General features: G+C 34.7%; 1 protein-coding gene across 2 annotated transcripts in view; it reads right to left on the bottom strand.

The window, feature by feature from the left end:
- Positions 1-7752, bottom strand: part of LOC149554023 (Zinc finger, C3HC4 type (RING finger) family protein) — a 216707-nt gene extending 208955 nt beyond the window's left edge. For both annotated transcript variants that reach the window (XM_089789351.1, XM_089789352.1), the window contains exon 1: positions 7175-7752. In XM_089789351.1, coding sequence (XP_089645477.1) covers positions 7175-7530 — 356 coding nt within the window. In that variant the 5' untranslated portion in view covers positions 7531-7752. The remainder of the gene's footprint in view (positions 1-7174) is intronic.
- Positions 7753-22900: the final 15148 nt, after the last annotated feature.

The raw sequence follows: 22900 nt of genomic DNA, 5'->3' as shown, positions 1-22900 counted from the left end.
CTAAACATCAAGTCGCATGATATTCACCAAGTACTCTTGAGCATTGACCTCCTAAACATCAAGTTGTGTGACATTCACCAAGTAGTCAAAAAATGTTCATAAGGTATGTGCACATGTATCCTCAGTGATACTTACCATAGGAACATTCATGGTCTGTTTAAGGAACTTAATCTATCAGGCTCTGTTTCAGCCATCATAAGATGTCTCTCACAATAGAAGGCCATGGTCTATTTAAGGAACTTAATCCACCGTGTAAGATATAATTTATCATGATCTGTTTCAACCATCATAAGATGTCTATCATAATAGAAGATTAAGTCATTGAAAGATTGTCACCCTCCAATAACTTTTACAAGTGATAATCATTTGGAAGTCATCACTTCCTCATGATGTACACAAGGGGTAGGCCCATCAAAATCATTAAGTCACACACATGGATTTCAGACTCCCTTTGAATCTGATATCAATCAAGGCAAGAAGCTCTTATAGTACGTATAGATATACAAATAAGAGAGTTTTACTATATTAGGAATACATTATATAGAAGTTGTTCTTGAAAAAAAACTTATCTAAAATTGTCAAATGTTGCATCCTTCCAACAACTTCTTCCACTAAGCTCAATTTCCCTTTACAAAATTAATTGCTTTTTCTATATTCCTAAGTCCTCATTCATTCTCCCTTTACAGTAATAGTATGTTATGACAAAGTGACGAATTTTCCTTAGATTTTATTGTCAATTGGGTAAACCTTTTCCCCTCCTCTATTATAATTATGTCTCATTCACATTTGTTCTTTAGTTAAGGGGTGGTTATCTATTATTTATTATTTCCTTTCAATAATCTTTGTACTTTCCCTAAGACCACCAATCTTATCTTTCCAATGCTAATAATTATCTTCTTATCTTTTCAATCTCACCATATATACTTATAATATAGGCACCTTTATAATTATACCCTTACAAATGAATAGACAATGTTTCCTTAGGAAACAATCATAAAAAATAGAAACATTATATTCTAGCTATCAATTAACTAACTAAATATTAGAAACATTCGAATATTTACAATAGATTACAAATGGATAACCATAAAAAAAGTAATAGACAATAATAGAAACTATCTATTATCATAATATCTTCGGTGATATTGCTAAACTATTACAATGTATTTGTTAATATGTGATACTGCACCCTTTTAATTTGACTAGATGATTTAATGTTCGTGCACTTTCCATTCATTTTGCAGTTTCCACTCAATTTTTTATAATGTCTTTTAATGCAAAGTTGAACCTTCTAAACCCTGCCACCTACATGGAGTTTCTCCTATCTAGTGTAAGGATAGTGAACGGATGTTAATGTTGGCAATTGTTGACTGCTCTGCCCATTATGCTTTTGCCAATTAAATAAGTATAAGGAATGTGTTAGGCCTGGATGTCTCTACTACACGATAGATGGCTAGTTTGAGCTCCTTTGTTTTATATTCTTCCTCCTTTTTCTTTAGAGGTCCCTCATATCCAATGTGGAATCCTTGTCTATTCTTTCTTCTTTCCTTACATCTACCATGTAGATCACTATGATTAATCGTAATCTTTTATCATTGGCATACTTTCGTCCTATATGGGTTTCTTAATTTGACCAAAACTTCCTTTTACTAATTTTTTTTCCTCCTTTCGCTTGATCGCTTCCATGACCAATGTGCGATTATCATATGGGACTCAAGTAGGATAGGGTGACACTTGCATATCCCTTTATATATTATTCTCTCCTTAAAGTGATCATTTCTTATTGGCATTGGATATAATTTTTATATCTTCTATTTTCCTTATCATAGGCTGATATTGCCTTTACATTGCATTATTTTCTTGCACTTGCCAAAGCTATACAAAGTGTCTAGTTTAGAATTTGGTGGCATACGTTATCCTATGCTCGTTACTCTTGTTCAACAAGATATTTGTCTTCATTATGCCATTGATGCGACGTTACCACCATTGTGGTTTCTCTTTCAATCCTTCAATTCGCGGTCTGTCGTACTCTCTATTTGGAATAGTAAGTTGTGAGGTGTATTTGCATTTCCATTTTATTCATTTGCAATCTAGCTTTGATACCATGTTCAACTTTGAGGATCGTTGCAAATGTCAATACACTGGTTGTTTTTGGTATGTGTTTCCCAAGGGCAGCAATCTCTCTCTCATTTATATTGCGGACGAGCCATGGAGAGACATGTCCCAGTGTCTATTCATTATGATTTAATTAATAAAACAATTGATTATTTTACTATATATATAAATATATATATTTAGTTTAGTCTCATGGATTCATCCAACTAAAGCTACCAAACATCAACAATTTGTAGCTACAAGAAATATCCTGATTACTTGAGATGGTGCTCTTTCATATACTTGCATTTGGAAATATGAAGAGATGTGCATTTGGAAATATTAAGAGACGTGCATTTGGAAATATGAAGAGACGTGCATTTGGAAAATGAAGAAACTTTCAATTATAATACAAAGAGTCCTCTCATTCAAGTCTTGAGAAGTTACATTTTTAAAAAGCCTAGGCATTGCATATATAATATATCATTGCTTTTTGTGATAAGATGCTTGTTGAGTTGGGTTATTATATACAACTATAGATAGTCCATTGAGTCAATTCTAATATATTTAACAAATTAAAGAGTTTGCAGTATTCAATTGGAAGCATTTAATAAAAATGATATTTTTGGTGTGGTTGGGTTTTCCCCCCCCAAGTTGGAGGGTTCCCTCGGGATAAATATTGTGTCTTATTGTTTATTTTCTGATGTTTTGCTGCTTATTTCAATTCTCGGTCTAAAACATTAACAAGATATCAAAGCCAGGTTAAGCAACGGCAATAAGTAATATTAGCCATCAAGTTTTGAAAATGGCCAAGAAATGTCAAAGAGCCACTCCTATTTTGGGTAATCTCAATTTATTGGTAAAAGGAGGTGTAACTATTGTGCATGGTAGCGATTGGAATAAGAGAATTCACCTCCCTTTCGCACCTCATGAGAAAGAATTTGTTGTCATTCATTGGTGCTTGGAAGTTTCTAAAAGAGACATTTTTCATGGGAAAACAACGCTAATAGGTGGTGATTGCATACCACTTCATTATTGTTGTCACAAAATATGAGCTTTTGGGTATGCTTGAGTAGGCAGTCTGAGTGATTGTTGATGTTTGCACGTAATTAGTTGATGTATACAAATCTATTTGGTCTACGTATCACCCGATGAATTATATTCTACATTTGTATACGATGTATGTCCTATGATTCCCATATTAAGATAATATCTTATACTTTCTATAATAGTCAACTACTTGTCTGTAGTCTGTCTTTCAGTCTAGATAGGAATGTTTCCTATCCTGTCTCTTTTTTCTTCAATCCAGATAGGAATGTTTCCTATCTTGTCTCTAGTTTTGTTTCTAATTCCGTCTTCAGTCTACGTTGTTTCTTTTAGAAACAACGTCCTTGTAATTCTTTATAAGGAACACATTTTTTCCTCTGTTAATCTATCAATCAATCATTCGGAAATCCGTTAATCTGCCAACTCTTCTTGAATCTTGTAACATGGTATCAGAGCTATTACTTAAATTTTTTCAAAAAAATTTATAATTTCTTCGTGAAATTATTTGTTTAAATTTTTTCAAAATTATTTTTGTTGAATTTCTCTAAAACCTGCTTAGGGTTTTCGGCCTAGAGAAATTCCCGAACTCGGATCTGCCTGTGTTTGTTCAGCACACTCTAGCCCCATTCGTCCATGCACATCGATCCTTGAAGAAAAATCTGCCATTTTTCATCAAGAAATCTGAAGTTTTTTCAAGCTTTTTTCAGCTAGGGCCATTTTTTTCCGAAACCCTAATTTTTGGGGTCGAAAAAATATTTTGTTTGCTAATTCTTGGTGGGTTTTTCGAGAGCTCAACTAGGTTGTCCATTTTTTCTAGGTGCCTCGATTTTTGTGCCTCAATTTTCGAGCCAGCGGATCTAGAAAACGACAGCAAATTCCTTCAGAGTTTTTCGAGCTCTCTTCTGGGTCATTCTCTGATTCTTCTGGGTCTTTCATATGTTTGCCTCGAAGAATGTGCCTTCACAGATTTTCACAATTTTTCATTGAAAAACGTGCCATGGCATCTCTGACAAATATTCTGCTCGAACATAATTCCAAATTCAATGGTCGCAATTATGGAACCTGGAAGCAGCGCATCATCGCAATCTTCGAATATCGAAACACCGATCAACTTGTTTTGGGTGTTACGCAGCCTCCGACTTCTCCGAGTCCTGATCAAGGCGAAGCTGCATTTTTCGCCTTTTGAATTTGTTTCTGTTTTTCATGGGTTTGTTGATTTTCTCCTCAAAAATCATTTCAAGTTGTCTGTAATACGCAAGGTTGTGTGAGATTCTGGGTTTTACCGTTTCCACAAAAACGAAGTTTTGTAAATGCAACTTATTTTGAGTCATAGCACTCTTCTAGCAAAGCTTCTTGGTTTCAACATTTTGTAGATCCAGGGAGGGTATTAAGATAATATCTTATACTTTCTATAATAGTCAACTACTTGTCTGTAGTCTGTCTTTCAGTCTAGATAGGAATGTTTCCTATCTTGTCTCTTTTTTCTTCAGTCCAGATAGGAATGTTTCCTATCCTGTCTCTAGTTTTGTTTCTAATTCCGTCTTCAGTCTACATTGTTTATTTTAGAAACAACGTCCTTGTAATTCTTTATAAGGAACACATTTGTTCCTCTGTTAATCTATCAATCAATCATCCGGAAATCCAGAAATCTGCCAACTCTTCTTGAATCTTGTAACATCCCAAGATAAGATATGGACATTTTTCATTGTAGCATTCAGGTCCACTGAACTGTAAGGGATATGAAAATTGAAATCTAAAAGAGCATTGCTAAACCGATCAACAATAAAGCGATAAGTATTTTATGTTTGTATCTTTGAATATTGATCATGAATTTTATGTAGTTAACTTATGCAATAAAATGGGGAATAGTGAATCATGTATGTTTCTACCATTAGTCTATATATTTCTCTTGGGGACATAGGTTGAGTTTATTATTAATCTCTGTAAAATGCTTCCAAAATAGATCAAGAAGAAAAAGGATGATGAGAGATTACATAAGGAATTCAAGAAAGTAAGAGCTTTATGCATCTCATAAGAAAGTCATGAAAGTTATAGAATGATAAAACATGAGGACATTGTTTGCAACCATGGGACTGAGTTAATGGCACAAAATTTCATTAAAGAGAAAAAAAAACTATAGAGATTGTCTTTGTATTCAGTTTCTCCTAAAAGGAAGAAATGGGATTCAAACAGAGTTAAATTTTGAGAATTCAAGGTTGCCTATCAAAGGGTCAATGCCCTAGCAATGAAGTCGAGACTAGAGAATATTTATTACATAAAGGGAAAGCTTGATGAGCTGAATAGGGAGGACTTCTTTAGGCTCAATAAGATCCAGAGGGAGCTTGTGTGGCAGAGGGAGAGTGTCAAGTCCTTTGTAGAGGATCAGCAAGCTCAAGAAGCAATGTAGCCTCAAAAGCTCATTGTTTGGTCAAACATTGGAGTCAATTGTAATTTATTGTGATAATTAATTGCTGCAAGAATGTTGCCCTTACTAAGAGGTTGTATCTGTTGAGGAGTCTCAACATTCACTTGTTCTTATTATAAGCTTAATGATTTTTTCTCTAAGGGGGAGAAATGTCACGTGAAATTCCTTGTAATGCATTTTCCTCTGAAAGGGATAAATTTGAGGTGAAAGCCCTTGTAATACATTTTTCTCTGCGATGGAGAAATTCAAAGTGAAAGACCTTGTTGCTCTTTCCACTAATGGGAGCAGCCATATTGTACATCGTTTTGACAAACTCCATGACAACATCACATTGAGTGAATCCATGATTAGAGTTTGTGTTTTCACACATGGGAGTAGCCATGGTGAACATCACATTGCAGACTACACGATGACATCACATTGAGTGAAGCCGTGATGAGAGTTTGTGTTTTCACACATGGGAGTAGCCATGGTGAACATCATGTTGACTGAATCCATGATGCTATCACATTGAGAGATAGCATGATAAATTTTTGTTTCCTTGCAAATGGATGTAGCCACTATGGGTGTCATGTTAATAGACTCCAAGACATAAATATTAGAAAAGATGTCCCCTTTGCTAAGATGGGGTGTTGATGGTTGTAGCTGCAAGAGATATCTCGATTACCTGTGATGGTGCTCTTTCATATACTTGTGTTTGAAATATGAAGAGATATGCATTTAGAAATATGAAGAAGCATGTGTTTGGAAGTATCAAGAGACATGCGTTTAGAGATATGAAGAGGCGTGTGTTTGGAAATAGGAAGAGGAATGAAGAGGCATGTGTTTGGAAATAGGAAGAGGAATGCGTTTGAAAAATGAAGAGACTTCCAGTTATAATATGAAGAGTCTCTCAATTCAAGTCTTGATAAGCTACGTTTTTAAAAGCCTTGGCATTGTATATATAATATGTCATTGTACTGTGTGATGGGATGCTTGCTAAGATGGGTTTTTATGCACGGCAACTATTAATAGTCTATTGAATCAATTCTGATATATGTAATGAGTTGAGTTTTCAATATTCAGTTAGAAGCAATGCACTCAGACCTCTATTATTTAAGAATTTTTTTTTTGTGTGGTTGGTTTTTTTCCCTTAAAGTTGAAGTATTTTACTAAGACAAATACTGTGTCTTATTGTTTATTTTCTGATCTTTTGCTGCTTATTTTCATTCCTGGTCTATATATTAAAAGTTTTAAATTTAAACAAGTTGCAATCATGCAAATTTCTTTTGAAAAAGATAATTCCTTCAAGCAGCTCACAGTTATATGACTTTCTTCAAACAAAAATATAGACTTTACTCAGAATTTAAAAAGTTTCGCGTTGAATAGGAGTAACGATTGCTTATTTTCTCTCTGAAATTTTAAAACAAATAAAACATTACAAATAGCCGATGCTTGGTATCTCAACATACGAAATTTTGGCATCCAAACAATACGCAATTATTATATTATCTACACTTCATAACCTGCGGAAAACTGATTAAGCAAGTTCTGCATTCGAGCAAAGTCACAAACATCGTAAAACAAAACGTTTCATTTGCAAAGCCAAACTGAGCTCAAGACAACTACCCGAAACGGCCGGTCTTCCAAGCTTGCCCTCGTTTCTGACTGTCCCCAATCCTCGAAATGCTCACGAAATCCTGCTCAGTAAACTGCGAATTATTATACGCCATAAGCGCAGGCCCCTGCCATTCCTTGAGCTGCTCGCACAGCAAAGACTGCGTCCCGTGCGTTCGACGATCCAGACAAAAGCACACTTTGGTGGCCCCAGCATCATCCGCATTCTGAATTATCTCCTTGAGAACAGTCGTGCCCTCTGGATAATTCGTTAAAACTTCTCTAATTCTTCGCGTGAGGTCTACCTTTTGCCCGAAGTCTTCCACCAGAAGGCTCCCCACCACCTCCTGTTTTCTAAATCTATCCATAGTTTTTCAAAATGAAAAACCAAACAGTCCTCCTACTTTAAGATTTTGACCCCAATTTGTGAGAAATTGTCACAAGAATCCATCACCTCGTGGAATATACACCAGAATTCAGTGTCTTGAGGCGTTTCGTAAGGAAAATTTTAAGATCTGAGGATGAAAGCCAGCTTTCCTGATGTAAGATTTTCGTTGCTAACCCTCGCGCGCGGGTTTAAATCCGAGAAAATAGCAATTTTAATAGCCGCCTTTTTTTTACTTTTTTCCTGATTCAACGTTATGGTTTACTGTCGGTGTAAATGTTTAACTAACTGCCATCCACGTAAGCAAATACTTTTGCCAAACATCCGTACGGAGACAACAACACCATTACTTCACTTCCACTCCTAGAAAAACCACGCAAGCCAAATAAATTTGACGGGCATCTTTAGTTGTGGCTTTTTTTTGGGAAGGAGTACAACTAGTACTTGTATCAAAAGGAAGTGCAATGGTTAGCCTATAGTGAACCACAATTTGCATATTCATAACAAGAGCCACATAGTGACAATGTACTTGTCATTATAGTTCAGAAATTATTTATTATATAATTTTTTTTTTTAATTTAAGATTAGAAATAATTAAAGTAGTATTAAATAAAAATTAGTGTAGTAACATAAATTAAAGTATTCTTAAATAACTAAATTACTATTTGAGTTATTTTAAGGAATTAACTACTAGCAAGTTCTCTAAACATGTCAAAAATTATTAATAAAAATAGATTCTCATCTTAATCTTAAAAAATTTAAAAATTTAAAATTCTTGATATTCTTCATCATATATGTAACCAATATATTAAATTATTAACTTAGTGTATTAAATTGTTAATTCAACTTAAACTAAAAGAACATGATTTCTTATGTGCATAATCAAAAATTTTCTAAAGTTTAAATTGTGTCAATGGGCCCTTGGTCTACTGGTGAAGTTGAATGGCTCACAAAGAGCCCACCAAGGATCAAGTCTTGCTGAGTGCAAGGCTCCGACATCATAAGAGATGAGGCCAAGATCGTGCCTCAGATGATTTTGACGGCATGGATGCCCCTCAATCCTTAGCTCTAAGCGGAAGAGGTTTTAGGCAAGAGTAGGCCCATATCGGGTTCCTAAAAAGTCTATGTGGTGGCCTTCACTAAAAAGTCTATGTGGTGGCCTTCGCTGGTTGGTAGCTCACAGGCTTTGTGCCTGGCTGGGCTACCTTCCAGGTTTGAACCCTCCAAAAAAAAAAATTGTCACATTAGCAAAATCTAGTCGAACTTCATAACTCAAAAATAATTACTTGTGATTATTGGTAGAAATTAATTCAAGTTTCCGAAAAAAATGAATCAATAATATTTGCCATAAAAAAATGAATCAATAATAATAGTCCTTTCCAATTAATAAAATTTACTAAGATTACAATTCACAAAAAAGGGTCGGGGGATACAGGATCACCCCGCGAATGAGTTCAATCGGCCGAAGCCGGAGCAAACAACATGGCCGCAGCCAGCAGCTATAAACTATTCATCAAAAAAAAATATTTGCCATTTAAAACTAATTGAAAACAACAACAAAAAAATTAGATACATAGATATATAGATATATGATGTTGAATAGTTTAAAATATATTTTTATGAATTGAGAAAATCTATATATAATAATCAATTTATTATCAATTATATTTAATAATTATATTATGATTAATATTAAAATAAAAAATATGATATATTGAAATTAATCTTTTCTAAATATGTATTCAATTCAAACTTCTAATTTATTTACACAATCACAACACTAATATAGTGCCAATTTATATTTAAATAGTATTTAAAATATTGTAAATATTGTGTTATAAAAAATTATAACTTCTACTTGAAAGCATCTAGTTATTGACTTTTTCTATTAAAGATCATATACTTTTACCAGGATGAATTTAATGTTCTTAATGTACACAATGTTTGATGAACCCAAATACAAATTCTTCTTTGTATATTATATAGAGAGTTAAATAAAAGTACCTTTTGTAATAAAATTTCTAAAAATGAAAAATAAACATAAAAATGCAGTCACATTTAATAGACTATAAAGATCCTTATATGAAACATTAGAAAATACTAATTTATAATATATATTTTTATAAATTAAAATAAAATACTTTTATTATGCAAACTTATTATTTTCCTTTATTTCATCATTATATTGTAAGTTTCTACCCCTATTGTCTTATTCTATTGTTATATATTCATTTTTTTGCTTTAATTTAGCATACAAAATCTTATATTGTAATAAAAAATAATTTAACCAATAGAATTGTAAAAAAAAAAATTAAGAAAGAAGATCAAAGACCATAAAAATGCTCAACTAGGAGTCACCATCTCCAAATAGCTATTGCAATTCAAGAGGACATTCTTCTTTTCAAAATTTGATTGTTTTAAATAGAGAAAAATGTAATTTTTGATAAATTCATTGTCAAAAGATTTGTTTTGGGGGAATTGGTCACCATACAAATTAATGACTAGGCAAATAGAAACCAAGGAGTGTGGAGAAAAAATCACAGGCGAGCATATATTGAAATTACCAATCATTAGCCATAGAAGAACCCAGCAAAATCCTGGTTATCGACTAGGTAGAAGGGCCTCACTGTCAAAAAAAAATCAGTCTCCCCATGGCATAAAGCCATTTAGAAAGTCTCAATATAATATTCATTATTTGCATGTCGGCAGTTCAAATCCCGATCCACATAATCGGCAACCAGTTGAGCCATAGCTAGAGCCATGTCGAAGGGATGAGCATCTCTCAAACTATAATCCATAAAACCCTTCAACTTCTCCCTGATAGTCAATCCCCCAACCACTACCCCAATTTTGATCCACATAAACTGTTCTTAGAAACCACCATTACTATACTCTGAGACAGCCCCTCTGCCAAACATGAGCTCCAACAAAACCACCCTGAAAGAAAAGATATCTAGCTTTGGTGTGACGAGGCCGCTGGAAAATATTTTGGCGCCATGTAACCCTTGGTGCCTAAACATGCTTGGTTAAAGCATAACCCTCTGTGGAATTTACAGTGCTAAAATTGGCAATTTTGGCCCTAAAATTGTCATCCAACAAAATTTTGTTGCTTTTGATGCCCTTGTGAACATGAGGCGAATTAGCATAGTTGTGCAATCAATTGTGCAAAATGTTAAAAATCTTATAGAGAGGGATCCAATGAAAATATTACTTAAATACTGGATAGTATAAATTAAAGATCCTCCTCATTCGCACTATAGGATCCTCTAACATTTCTACAATATAAGGAATCAACTATCTTGTAACATATTAAAACAAGAGCTCTTTGTGAGCTGGAGTCCCTGCCTTTTGGATTAATTGTAAGCAAAATGTTTAGTGCAATTTATTATTAGATTGCCACAAGATTTTATGGAAAATTTACAAGAAGCAAGCAACTGCACTGTCTTTTATAACTAAGATCTCTAATAGCACTGACCTAAAAAATGGTACTTTAAATGCACAAATGGACCAATTAGCAACCAAGGAACTATTAGTAGATGTGGAATCCATTGCTAGTACATGTTTTTTTAGAACTTTTTATGAACAATAATTAAATGGACTAGTTTCTCCTAATAAACCTATATAATAAAATATTATTACTACTCTATTTATTCACACCCCCAAGCCATAAGAGCACATATACCATATCCAAATATGTTTTTATCATATATAAACAAGGTTGTAGAGCAACTTAGTTCTGATCTGTTAAAAAATAAGATAATTTTTTTATGTGGATTTAGAAATATAGATAATATATTTTGTAAAAAGAAATTAAAATTTCAATGTATTAAAAAAAAAAAATTATTTATTTTGATTTAAAAGATACATTTGAATTTGTTAAAAATAATATTTTGTTGATATGAAATAAAAATATCATATTTTGTAAAAAGAAATTTAAAATTTCAATGTATTAAAAAAATATTTGATTTATTTTAATTTACAAGAGACATTTGAATTTGTTAAAAATATTATTTTGTTTATTTTGTTTGTGTAACAGGTAACAGCCAGTTATTGTTTCAGTTATAATGGCAGACATTCTTCCTTGACATGGCAAGGGATAAGCGGAAGTGTAGAAGGAGTTACGGACTAAAACGATGAGTTAGAAGGCAAAAAAGCCACCCCTCTCTCTGCAACTGCACTTCCACTTCCACTCCCATTACCATTTCCTTCGAGCTACGTATGAAGATCATTGATCTACTACAAAAGCCCATATTCACCGCTCCCAAATTGCAAATGGAGGCTCAAAATCTGAGCCTGGGGGCTTGGAAGGCAGAAAATATTGGCCAGCTGCATAGCACAGGGGGCTACACCCATATGACCCTGGTTATAAAACACACCATTATTGACATTTGCATTAGTATTCACCATACCACCAACGGCTTCAATGGCGCCCCCAAATGTACTCATACCAGAGCCATTAAGGCTTCCCAGAAATCCCACATTGCCATCAAGATGCCCCCCATCTCCAGCATTCCACCCAAGTCGTTGGTCACATGGTGCCACTACTACTGGTGATGCTACTTTTGATATTGTTGGTTATGTTTTCTTCTAGGTGTAAAGGACATGAAAGATTGCAAGTGATTCAGATCTAAGCTATCGGTTATGGATGATGATAAGAAGGTGCATGACTTTTAAGGCAGTGGATACATAACGTTCCCAGCGAATCGTCGATGGCAAGAGCTTCCCATGCATTCAGTAATGGTGTATAATAAAATTCAAAGGAATCAAATCAAGCCCTCGCATTTATGGATCTTCCACATTTCAAAATCTGTTGTCTTTCCAGTTATTGACAATTACTGACAAGAAGATTAAATGCATCCTTATCCTTTTAGATTTTTTTCTACATTTTCCAATTCAAAAAATAAGATTTAAGCCTAGGAAAATAGTATCTGACCAATTAGAAGAAAAAAAATTTATGTTGTTATAAATAAATTTATAAATATACTGACTAAAACTTTAGGAAAAACTTTGGGAATATGATTGCTTTTTCAAAAAAAGAAATAGAGGGGGGGTAAACAAAAACATTAGTTCCCTACTATAAGGTAGGGACTAACAAATAAAGTTTGATCTTCCATCATTGATATGTATTCTTTGTTAGTGTTAGGGTTGAAGTTGATATTAGGATTAGAGCTAGGGTCTAGATATAATTAAATGCATATTATGGAAAGAATTTACTTTCAATTTAGTGTTAGGTTTAAGATTTGAATTAGGTTAGAGGGTTGGGCACATGGTTAGGGATAGTGTGGAGATTATTATCGTGGTTAGGATTTTTGATAGATCTAAAATCTTGATTACATCCTAAACTTAATACAACATGCATTACTTTTAACTATAATAATAATAATGGGTCTTCATATGTATTGATTTTCATCATTTAATATTTTAGGTGAAAAAATCACATCTTCACATTGATGAAGGAGCATCCTAGAGTTGTTTGCAATCTTGCATGTTGGAGGTATTTGGCTTAGAAGTTGTGGACTCGATCACCAAAGGAGTGGTGCTCAATTGCTATTGGATGTGGTGTTGGTCGAGGAGCTCGGTCATTGAAGGGCTTGATCATTGTTGGAGATTGACATCTTCTGTTGCTCCGCATGTATTGGTTGTTCGGCATGTGTTGGTTGCTCAACAATGCTTGGGAGTTCGTTGACACTCGGTGGTGTGTTAGTGCCAACCAGAGTTCTTGTGGATTTGCTTGTTCGATTTGGCACATTTAATGCATGGAGCATGTGATCGTGACATGGATCAATATGGGAGATTGTGTGGACCTATTTGCATCCTGGTTGTCTTTCCTATGTGTATTTAATGTAAGGGTTTATTTAATTTGTAAAGAACTAGGCTGACTTGTGGCTTAGTTGGGTATAAGTAGTGGGTCTTGTGGAGTCTTTAGGTATTCATTCATTCGGAGGAGTGAGTTAGTATTGTAGTCATCCATCTTGGAGAAGAGGATGAAGTGTAGGAGAGAACTTTTGAAGGGTTCATAGCTGAGGCTTGGTAAACCAGGAGATCACTTGGTGGACTTGTGAGTACAAGTTGAGATTTCCTTGGGGTTTCCTTCCAAAGTGCAGATCTGGACTAGCTGGGATTAGGATTGTGAGTTGGATCTTGTGGGATCTTGTAGAATTGTTTTGTAATTGTTGTTGTATTCGGCCCTAACCTGGAAGGCCTTACAGTCGAGCATATTACATTTAAACAATTATATTTATGAATAAAGAGTTGTGATTTGGTATCAAATGTTGCTTGGTTGTTGTGTAATTAGTTTAGTTGTGCAATTAGTGTAGTTGTGCAATTAGTTGTACAAAATGTTAAAAAAACTTATAGCGAGTGGTCCAATGAAAATATTACTTACCTATTGGATACTATAAATTAAAGATCCTCCTCATTCGTACCATAGGATCCTTTAGCATTTCTACAATAAAAGGAATCAACTATCTTGTGACACATTAAAACAAATAAAATTTTATCTTCCATCATTGATAACTATTCTTTGTTAGTGTTATGGTTAAAGTTGATATTAGGATTAGAGCTAAGGTCTAGATATGATTAAATTCATATTATGGTAAGAATTTACTTTTGACTTAGTGTTAGGTTTAAGGTTCCAATTAGGTTAGGGGGTTGGGCACATGGTTAGGGTTAATGTGGAGATTATTATCGTGGTTAGGATTGTTGATAGATTTAAAACCTTGATTACATCCTAAACTTAATACAACATGCATTACTTTTAATTACACCGTAGGCGTTTCCTCTATGAAGTTGAGAGGCTCAATTTGAAATCCAATGGTTGACAACCATGGAGAGCAAATGACTGCCATTGAGATGCTTTCAACCGTTGATCTTTTTTAAACCAATCTTTGGTGCGCCTTTTCTCTACTTCACACGTCAAATTCGTACTCTTTTTCCCATTTTCTTCGTTGCGTTTACTAAATGAGATGGAAGTGCTAACTCTGCAGATCAACGGTTTCTAGCATTGCACGAGAGTGGACAACCATTGGAAGCTTGAGTGTCGTGCGTCGATTTGTTTCAGCCTTTTTTTCATTTTTAGTTTTTAGCGCATGGCGTAACAAGAAGAAACTCGGATATAACTACGCTAGAATTGACAACCATCGCTATATCATACAGCTGGCCCTTTTGTCAAATCACTGTAGTTGGACAATGTGTCGCGTCCGAAAGAGATGCTCTTGCACAAGAATGACACATTGAAACATTGCCATTGAAGAAAGAAGTTGCCTCTACCACCTAAAACTGAAAATGATGCAAAGGTCGATTAGTATAGTGGAAGAAATCTAATCTTCATGAGATTCACATACTGTGGGCATCCATTCCAAAGTTGAAGAAATGTAATTCTTGTTGGGTTTTTACGTGTTTTACCTACCCCTCTCTAAGTTTCATCGCGAAGAGGGCTAAATGCATTTATATTCTTTTCATATTTTTCACAAAAAAGCCTGCTTCCCCCTTTATTTGTTGTTCGTTCCCCACCGTGTCGGGATTTTAAGATAAGTTTCCTTAGTTTTTTGTTTAATATAGTTGTACTTTGGAAGTTGGTGAACTTCAATCGAAATAGTATATTTACAAGCATAGATTTTGAGTAATAATAATATTGCTTTTTATATCAATTCCTCTATCTCACATTAATAAGTAATTATAAAAAATATATATATTATTATATAATTAGTAATATCTAAAATTAGAAGTTTGAAAAGTTCTAAATTGAAAATTTACAAGTTCTTAGATTGAAAAGGAATTACTAAAATTTTAATGATTAATATAACAAATGTATCACAAAAAATTATTTAAAAAGTAACTTTCATATTTTTCAATATATTTTTTACTCTTAAATTGTTTTCACGTTGATCATGGGCTATTTCCTATATAATTTGTTCATTTATGAATACATAATGCCACTTTAGATGAATAAAAAATGTGAACATTTCAACTAATTGTTGACCAAATGAAAACTAGGAATACATAGGTGAAATAGTTAACCTCAAATTTTTATTTTCAAAATTTCATGCACACACAAACACACATCCAAATTATTAATCCATTGTCCCTATGTTGTTTTTGTGTACACTTTTGACTTGTCTTGTAAGGTCTAAATCCATAATGCATCAACACAAAGTAGCTTGATGGATGTGATGTCTTAGCTTTAAATTCTTTTGTTAAATAGTTACTTCCTACTTATTTGGAATCCTGTATAAAGAAGAATTAATTATTGTTAAGAAAATTTCAAACTTAAATAAGTAATAAATTATAGGACATCCTTAAAAAAAATCATTAGTATATTGCAATGCAAATAGTAGAATCCAAAGCCTACTCTAAATAATATATATTGTAGAATCTAATGTCTTGATATTAATTTAATTAATACTATATAGAAAATATTTGTAGAGGAGACACGAGGAAAGAATGAGAGTGAGAGACAAAGAAAGATGAAGATGGAGAGATGGAGAGAGATAGAGAGAGGGAGAGAGAGGAATAATATAGAGGGAGTGGTGTAGAGGGAAGAGAATGAGAGAGCAAGGGGGCAGAAAGCTGTGTGGAGATGGAGACTGAGAAGAACAAATAAAATGTCTCATTTTTATTAGTTAAGAACAAATTTTACACCAAAATACGGCGTACCTATTGCACACTAAGGTGCGATTGCTAGTTATAATACTAACCCTACCCTAATACAAAGTGGGCCCTAGGTAACACTATTACTATCTTTCAAATCTTGGATACACCAATTCCAATCCTAATTCAACCCTAATGCAAACATTAACCCCAAGATGTTTCTTTAAACTATAATCATGGATTTTACTAATTATTATTAAGACCTAATACTAATTGTAACATTTACCATAATACTAACACGACCTAGAAACTTAATTAAAAAAATCGATAGTGTGAGTCATGTGGGAAACCACTGTAAAAATTAGTGGGGGTGTTTTTCACCTAAGAATAGTTTATTGTCTAATTAATGCAATTAATGGGTCTTCATAGGCAAGAGCCTACAATGCAATGGTAAATTGTGAGCCTCTCATCAGAGAGGTCTTGGGTTCAAATCTACTCAAGATTGACACATAATAATAATTAATCTTGTGCTATGTTATAACGAGGTAGAATCCATCCAACACCTTCATATACATTGCCCCTTTGCTTCGGAGGTATGGGGGGAGATTCTCTCTAAGTGGGAGATTCAATGGTGCTTCAATGAGGACCTCCATTAGTTTATTAACTAGGCTACTCCCTACTCGGTGGTGGTTAACCAAGTGATGAGGTTCCTAAAGGAATCTAGTGAGATCTGACATTGCAATGCCCCCCCTCTCGAACCCCCTGTGGGACCAAGATATAAAATGAGCTACTTCTTGGGACTTAGGCCTGCAGGTGGTGAGATTTGACAATTCTAAAGTTGATGCCAGACGTAAAATGATATGCCCCCCACCCCATGGATGAAACTTAACTTTGGTGACTCGGCCATTGCTGGAAGGATTGTGGATGGTGGTGTTGTTCAGGATAGTACTAGAAAATTGGTGGTTGTTTATGCTGGTAACTGTGGAGGGGGGTCAAATAACGAAGCAAAAGCCTTGGCTCTGCTATGGGGGATGAGGATAGAGAAAGCTAGAAGAATTGACAGACTTGCTATTGAGGGAGACTTTATGCTAGTTATCAATGTTGTTAAGGGAGAAGGTCGAAGTAGCTAGAAGATTAAGGCAACCATAGAGGAAATTCACACCCTCTTGGATGGGCTTCATGAAGTCCACATGGTCCATATCTATCGAGCAGGTAATAGAGTGGTAGATGACCTAGCTAAAATAGGCATAACGTGGGAAGCATAAAGGAGTGGGATGACATTAGCCAGACCCCACCATCCACACAAAAGATGGTGGATAGAAAACGTGCTCATTGTGACATAATATGAAGAAGTACAACAGGCAGCGCATTGACATTGATCTAGGAGGGCAGGAAACTCTTTGGGTTAAGTGTTATAAAGTTTGTAATATTTGGAAAGATTTTGTGATTATTTCCATGGGGTTACCTCACCGCTAACAGTAATTATGATGGTGAAAGAATGATCTACAAGGATTGTGTCAGAGAGATAAAACTGCTGAGGATGAGTGTATTGAATGAACATAATGGAAATTCACTTGTGCTTCACTCCACGCATAGGGATTATAGCTGGCAACGTTTAATGGGAAAGGTACCATTCACACATGCTAAAATTGGAGGAAGGTTGGAAAGCATGATGCCTTGTGATCTTATGACAGGAATTGGTTATTTCATCGTGTTCATTTTTTAGCATTATGTTTTTAAACGACCTTGGCCTTCAATTTTTGTCCTACAACAAGGGGATGTTGGTGCAAACCGATGGGTCAGTGATTGGGCTTGGAGAAGGATACATGGGTGCTATCTTGAATCGCATTGAACCGAATGAGATAGAAGACTGTAGCATGAATAGTGAGGTGACATGGGTCTATTTGCGGGAAGGTGGACTATTGTCGTCCATGGATGGCATTGAAGGGTATGACAAGCATGTGTCCATACAATTCATCAACACCTAGACTAACAGGAATGTGAACATCAATGGGCGAAATGAAGGAGGAGCTTGTTGCTAAGGTGGGTGATTTTTCTCTTAAGGGCAGGAGCTGATGCAAACAGCTTAGATTTTTAGATGAAACAAGTTTGCGTAAATTCTTCTACTCTAAGGAGGAACCTATGTGCATGTGTGGTGACTTCTCTAGGGAGGACCTTCCTAAACTATGGGATATTGTGTGTTATGCCATTATGCACTACGTTACACTTGAAGATCAGTTATAGGTGTTGTACTATTACCATTTCCCTATTTTAAACCACTTTAGGAACCAGGAATTGATTTCCTTCCCACACCTTATTTTGCATTCAATGGAGGAAGGAAAACCCTTTTATATCTTGCATCAAACATTCATGTTTAAACTCTATAAATTTCAACTTGCCCTCAACCTACCTCTTTCAATTTTTCCACTGTGACGCCCAAGTCTCCATTGACCCGAGCCTTGGATCAACTTCGAAGAAGGTAGAGAAAAAGGCCCTAGTTACCAGGAAAAATATTACCATTATTAACTTTGATACTAATACCGAGTGAAGCCATCAAGTTGCCAGGAGATCCAACAAAAGGCTTAAAATAGAGAAATTTAAGACCCCTCCTAAACATGATGTGAGCTTAGAATCCATGGTGATTGAAATAAAATCCACTAAGAGGAGGAGGAAAGTTATTCACCTTGGCTCTGGGACCAAGGATGTTCCTATCCCATCCCACGTTCTGGACACCATGGAAGCCAACCTATCATCGGAGAAGAGTTTGGGGGAAGATATCACCTCGCCTATGAAGGAAGTTGCTAAGGGTAGGGGGAAGAGAGGGCATCACCTCCATGAGAAGGATCAAGGAAAAACTAGGTTGGATAGACTGGAGAAGTCCATGCATGACATGACTGACAAGTAGGAGGCCATGTGCCATAAAATTGGAACCCTTGTTGAGTTTTCTACAAAGGTCATGCATTCAAGGACCACCACTATGTATTTTATATAGGTAAACAAGGAGGATAAAGAAGCAGGGAAAGAGAGTGATACCATTCGCTCCTTCTACAACTTTCTAGCAAATGATTGGCTCAAGCCCCTACTGGACAAGCCCGTCAAGGAGAAGGAGGACAAATCAACCTCAAAGGACCTAGAGGAGAAAGAGGGGGAGGACTTGGATGAGAAAAAGAGGAACTAGCCCCTGTGCCTTTGTTTCTTTTTGTTTTAGTTATGCTATGGCTAATTGTAAACTTTGTGCCCAGTGTGGCATTTTTTATCAAGGTGGATCTTAGCTGGCTTAGTAGCAAAACTTGTAATTTAGGCTGTTGGTATACTTTTTGGTATTGTATATATGTGGGTGGTTATGTTTATACTAATGATAAGAAGTTCCTGTTTATGTTGTCTATCATTAAGATGTTTTTTATGTCCATTAAAGGCATTGGTTAGATAGCAGGAGGTAACTATCAATTGTTCTCCAGCTCATTATACTACGGGGTCAGCCCCCCTTTTTTGGTTGCTATATAATACATAAAAAAACTATATATTAAATGAATAATGAATAATCTAGGCTTTGACTGATTACCTATAATAATAAAATATGAATGGGTCTTCATGTGTATCGATTTTGATCGTTTACTATTTTAGGTGAAAAATCACGTCTTCACATTCACTTGTAATCCCTTCTTTGCTTTCAAAGCACAATGTCGCCGCATATACATTATTTTATCTTTTCATTCTTCTATTTTTTTAATCCTCCTCCCATCCTCATTTTGCACCTTCTATTTTTATTCTCCTCTTGTTTCTAAGTATTTCAATTTATTATTAAAAATGAAATCTTTCTACCCATAAATTAACATAAACCCTAAGGACCAAAATATCAAAATTTAATGGACACGTGTAGTTGATTTTAGCCTATAAACCTACCATATGTTTGATCAAGGAAGTAAAAACACTTATCATTAACACACAAATTTTATTCCTAAAGAAGAGAGGGAAAACTATTTTTCTATTTATTAATCTGGTAGTTATGTGCCATGAATATAATATCATTATTAAAAATAATAGACCATACCATAATGACTTTTATGAATTAATCCCTTTCTTGAGACAATTTTCATGGTACACAGAAATCAAATATGAGTCTTGTGAACCATTATTCATGAGATATGGGTCAATAAGTTTGACTCAAAAAGTTCACTTAAATTCTCATAGCACTATCATAAATTGGGTTCTTGTTGAACATTTCCTCTACTCGTCAAGAAATCATGGGTTAGAACCATGTCAAATGTAGCACCAAAATCCTAGTCAAAATCCATCACCCAAATTTGAAGATGAATCCATTGTTTAAAATAGCATACCCCTTCACTCATTTACATAGTCTCCTCTACAATACGAGTGCTATAATTTGATTCTCTTATCTCCAATCATAGATATTTTATGACATGTCATAATATGTTTTATAAATTATAAAAAAGTATAATCCCTCCAAATAAATATTTTAAGAAAATTAGTTGTAAAATCTAAAATTTTAGGATCTCAACTTTCAATCCAAACAATTAAACATATACTTTTTAAAATAAAAAATGTAAAACCATCAACATACTTACTCTGTTTAAAAATTATGAAAAAGTATTACTCCTACTAAATAATCAATTAGCCCCTTCGAGTTGGAAAACCCACGCTATTCATAACAATCAAATGAAGAACCCATAGAATATTTCATTGATAATGTCTTACACTAACCACGTCTATAAAAAGATTTGTATTGACCTTAGCTTTAAATGATTTGTTTTGTTTTTATTGCCTATCATGTGATGTACCTAAATGATATTTCACATCCCCTTTTTAGAGTCTTTGTGCTACTTCTAAACTCTCTAATATGACTTAGTGGCTTCCTTGCCACATTGCCCAGGCCATTGGTCATTTTGTCTTCCCTTATGAGACAAACCTATAATAGTGCACTTTCTACGCCTATGTTAATAGATCGATAAAAAGGCTTATTATTCAATCCAATTAGAGAACTTGGCAAAAAAACATACTTTGGGGCTACTATTAAAGGAAAGGCAAGGTTATTAGTGGCACAATTGAGGACGGGATCTCATTGTATCACCTAATCTAGTAGTGCCATATTGAATACTAACTAATAAATGAAAGCATTAACACAACTAAACAGTTAACACTTATGATAGGACCAAAGTTATCACCAAGAAGGAAAGCAAACCAAGAATGGTAGGCTCCTTATGTTATAACCTATGATGATGTAGATATGTCCCTGATGGATGAGGATGTATGGTCACGTTGTGCTCAAGCTTCCAAAGGATGGGGTTTCTTACCAAATAGGTATATGGATGAGGGTTTCAACAATGAAGGTATGGATGGATTTCAGCATTATGATGCTATTTTGGTAGTTTTTAGGCTCTCAAAATAGCATTATAAGTTTGCATGAAGGTGGTTGATGGATTGTGAGAGGGAAGGGATTTATTTATAGGCCAAGGGATAGTGAGATGGAGGGTCAGGATGCAAGGATGGAAGAATGGTGAGGGAGGGCTAAGATGCACCCAAAGGGAAGCACATGGATTGTGCTTGTTTAGAGCCAAATAGAGGAGTGACACTTGTCACAAGGAGGATGAGTGTGAGAGGATGGGATAAAGGTTGGTCAAAGGGAGTAATGAGGGAGGATGAGTGTGTAAGAGGGATGTAAGAGACACAAAGAGGGATGTAAGAGTCATTAAGAGGGATGCAAGAGCCATAAATGCTCTTGGATAGGGATGGAAAGGGATAAGGGAGACTAGTTGACTTTGGCTTGGGTTAGCAAGTCTTAACTCTTGCTTAAATTTGTGCACAGGTTTAGGAGGGGGATTAGACTTAACTTAGAAAGGGGGTTAGGGGGCAAGTGGCTTAGCTTTGATGGGATGGGTTAATTAGGCGGCTAAGTGAGCTTAGTATGGGTGAATGGGTTGGATTATGGGTAAAGGTTGGTTTAGGGATGTTTTAAAGGTTTGGATGGTTTATTAAATGTTTTATTTAATAAAATGGGGGATGTGGGATTAAATTAAATAGATTTGAGGATTTATTTAATTTAATAGAGGAATATGGACTTAATTGATAAATTGATTTTGGGTCATCATTTGATTTTATCAATTGGACTATAGCTAATTAAATTACTTAATTAACTAGGGGATGATAATTAATTAATTAAATAATAAATATTTAATCAATAATTTCTTAGGAGATGACTAAATATGATTACCTAATGATGTAATCATATTTAGGTGTCTACACTCATCACCTCAAGTGCAAGACGAGAAGATGGAAGAGCCCAAAGAGGCTTGGGAGGAGAGAACTTGCATATTTTGTAGGTCGAGAGCAGTTGAAAAGGAATGACATTTTCTCTCAGAATGTGCAACATACGACAACATCCGATCTCTTTATGATGTCATCTTGAAGGCGGACAACATGCGTAGCTTATTTGAAGTGGACAAAATAAGTAGACTCCTAATTTTTTGGTTAAGATCTATATCAAAAGATAAAAAATGGAAAGGAATTTGGAAATTATCTAGTGTGCCTGATCTTTGATCCCTTAGACGGCTTTGGTCTCGTGGACATCATTAAAAACATTCATTTTATTTCATTTGTCCGCAAGGTCTCAACAAAGTGAAGAGATCAGAGTATTTTGTTGTAGTCCATTTCATTGCCAATTTTTTTTTAAAATTCAGTACTCCAAATCAACTTGTCAAAAGCATAGAAAACTCTGTTATGGATTGTAATTGCTAGAAAGAGTAGTC

Source organism: Cupressus sempervirens, chromosome 6 (assembly GCF_028749045.1).
Source record: "Cupressus sempervirens isolate cs-2001-9-10 chromosome 6, ASM2874904v1, whole genome shotgun sequence".
In the NCBI taxonomy this organism is placed as follows: Eukaryota; Viridiplantae; Streptophyta; class Pinopsida; order Cupressales; family Cupressaceae; genus Cupressus; species Cupressus sempervirens.
This window is presented reverse-complemented; position numbering and strand designations above follow the sequence as displayed.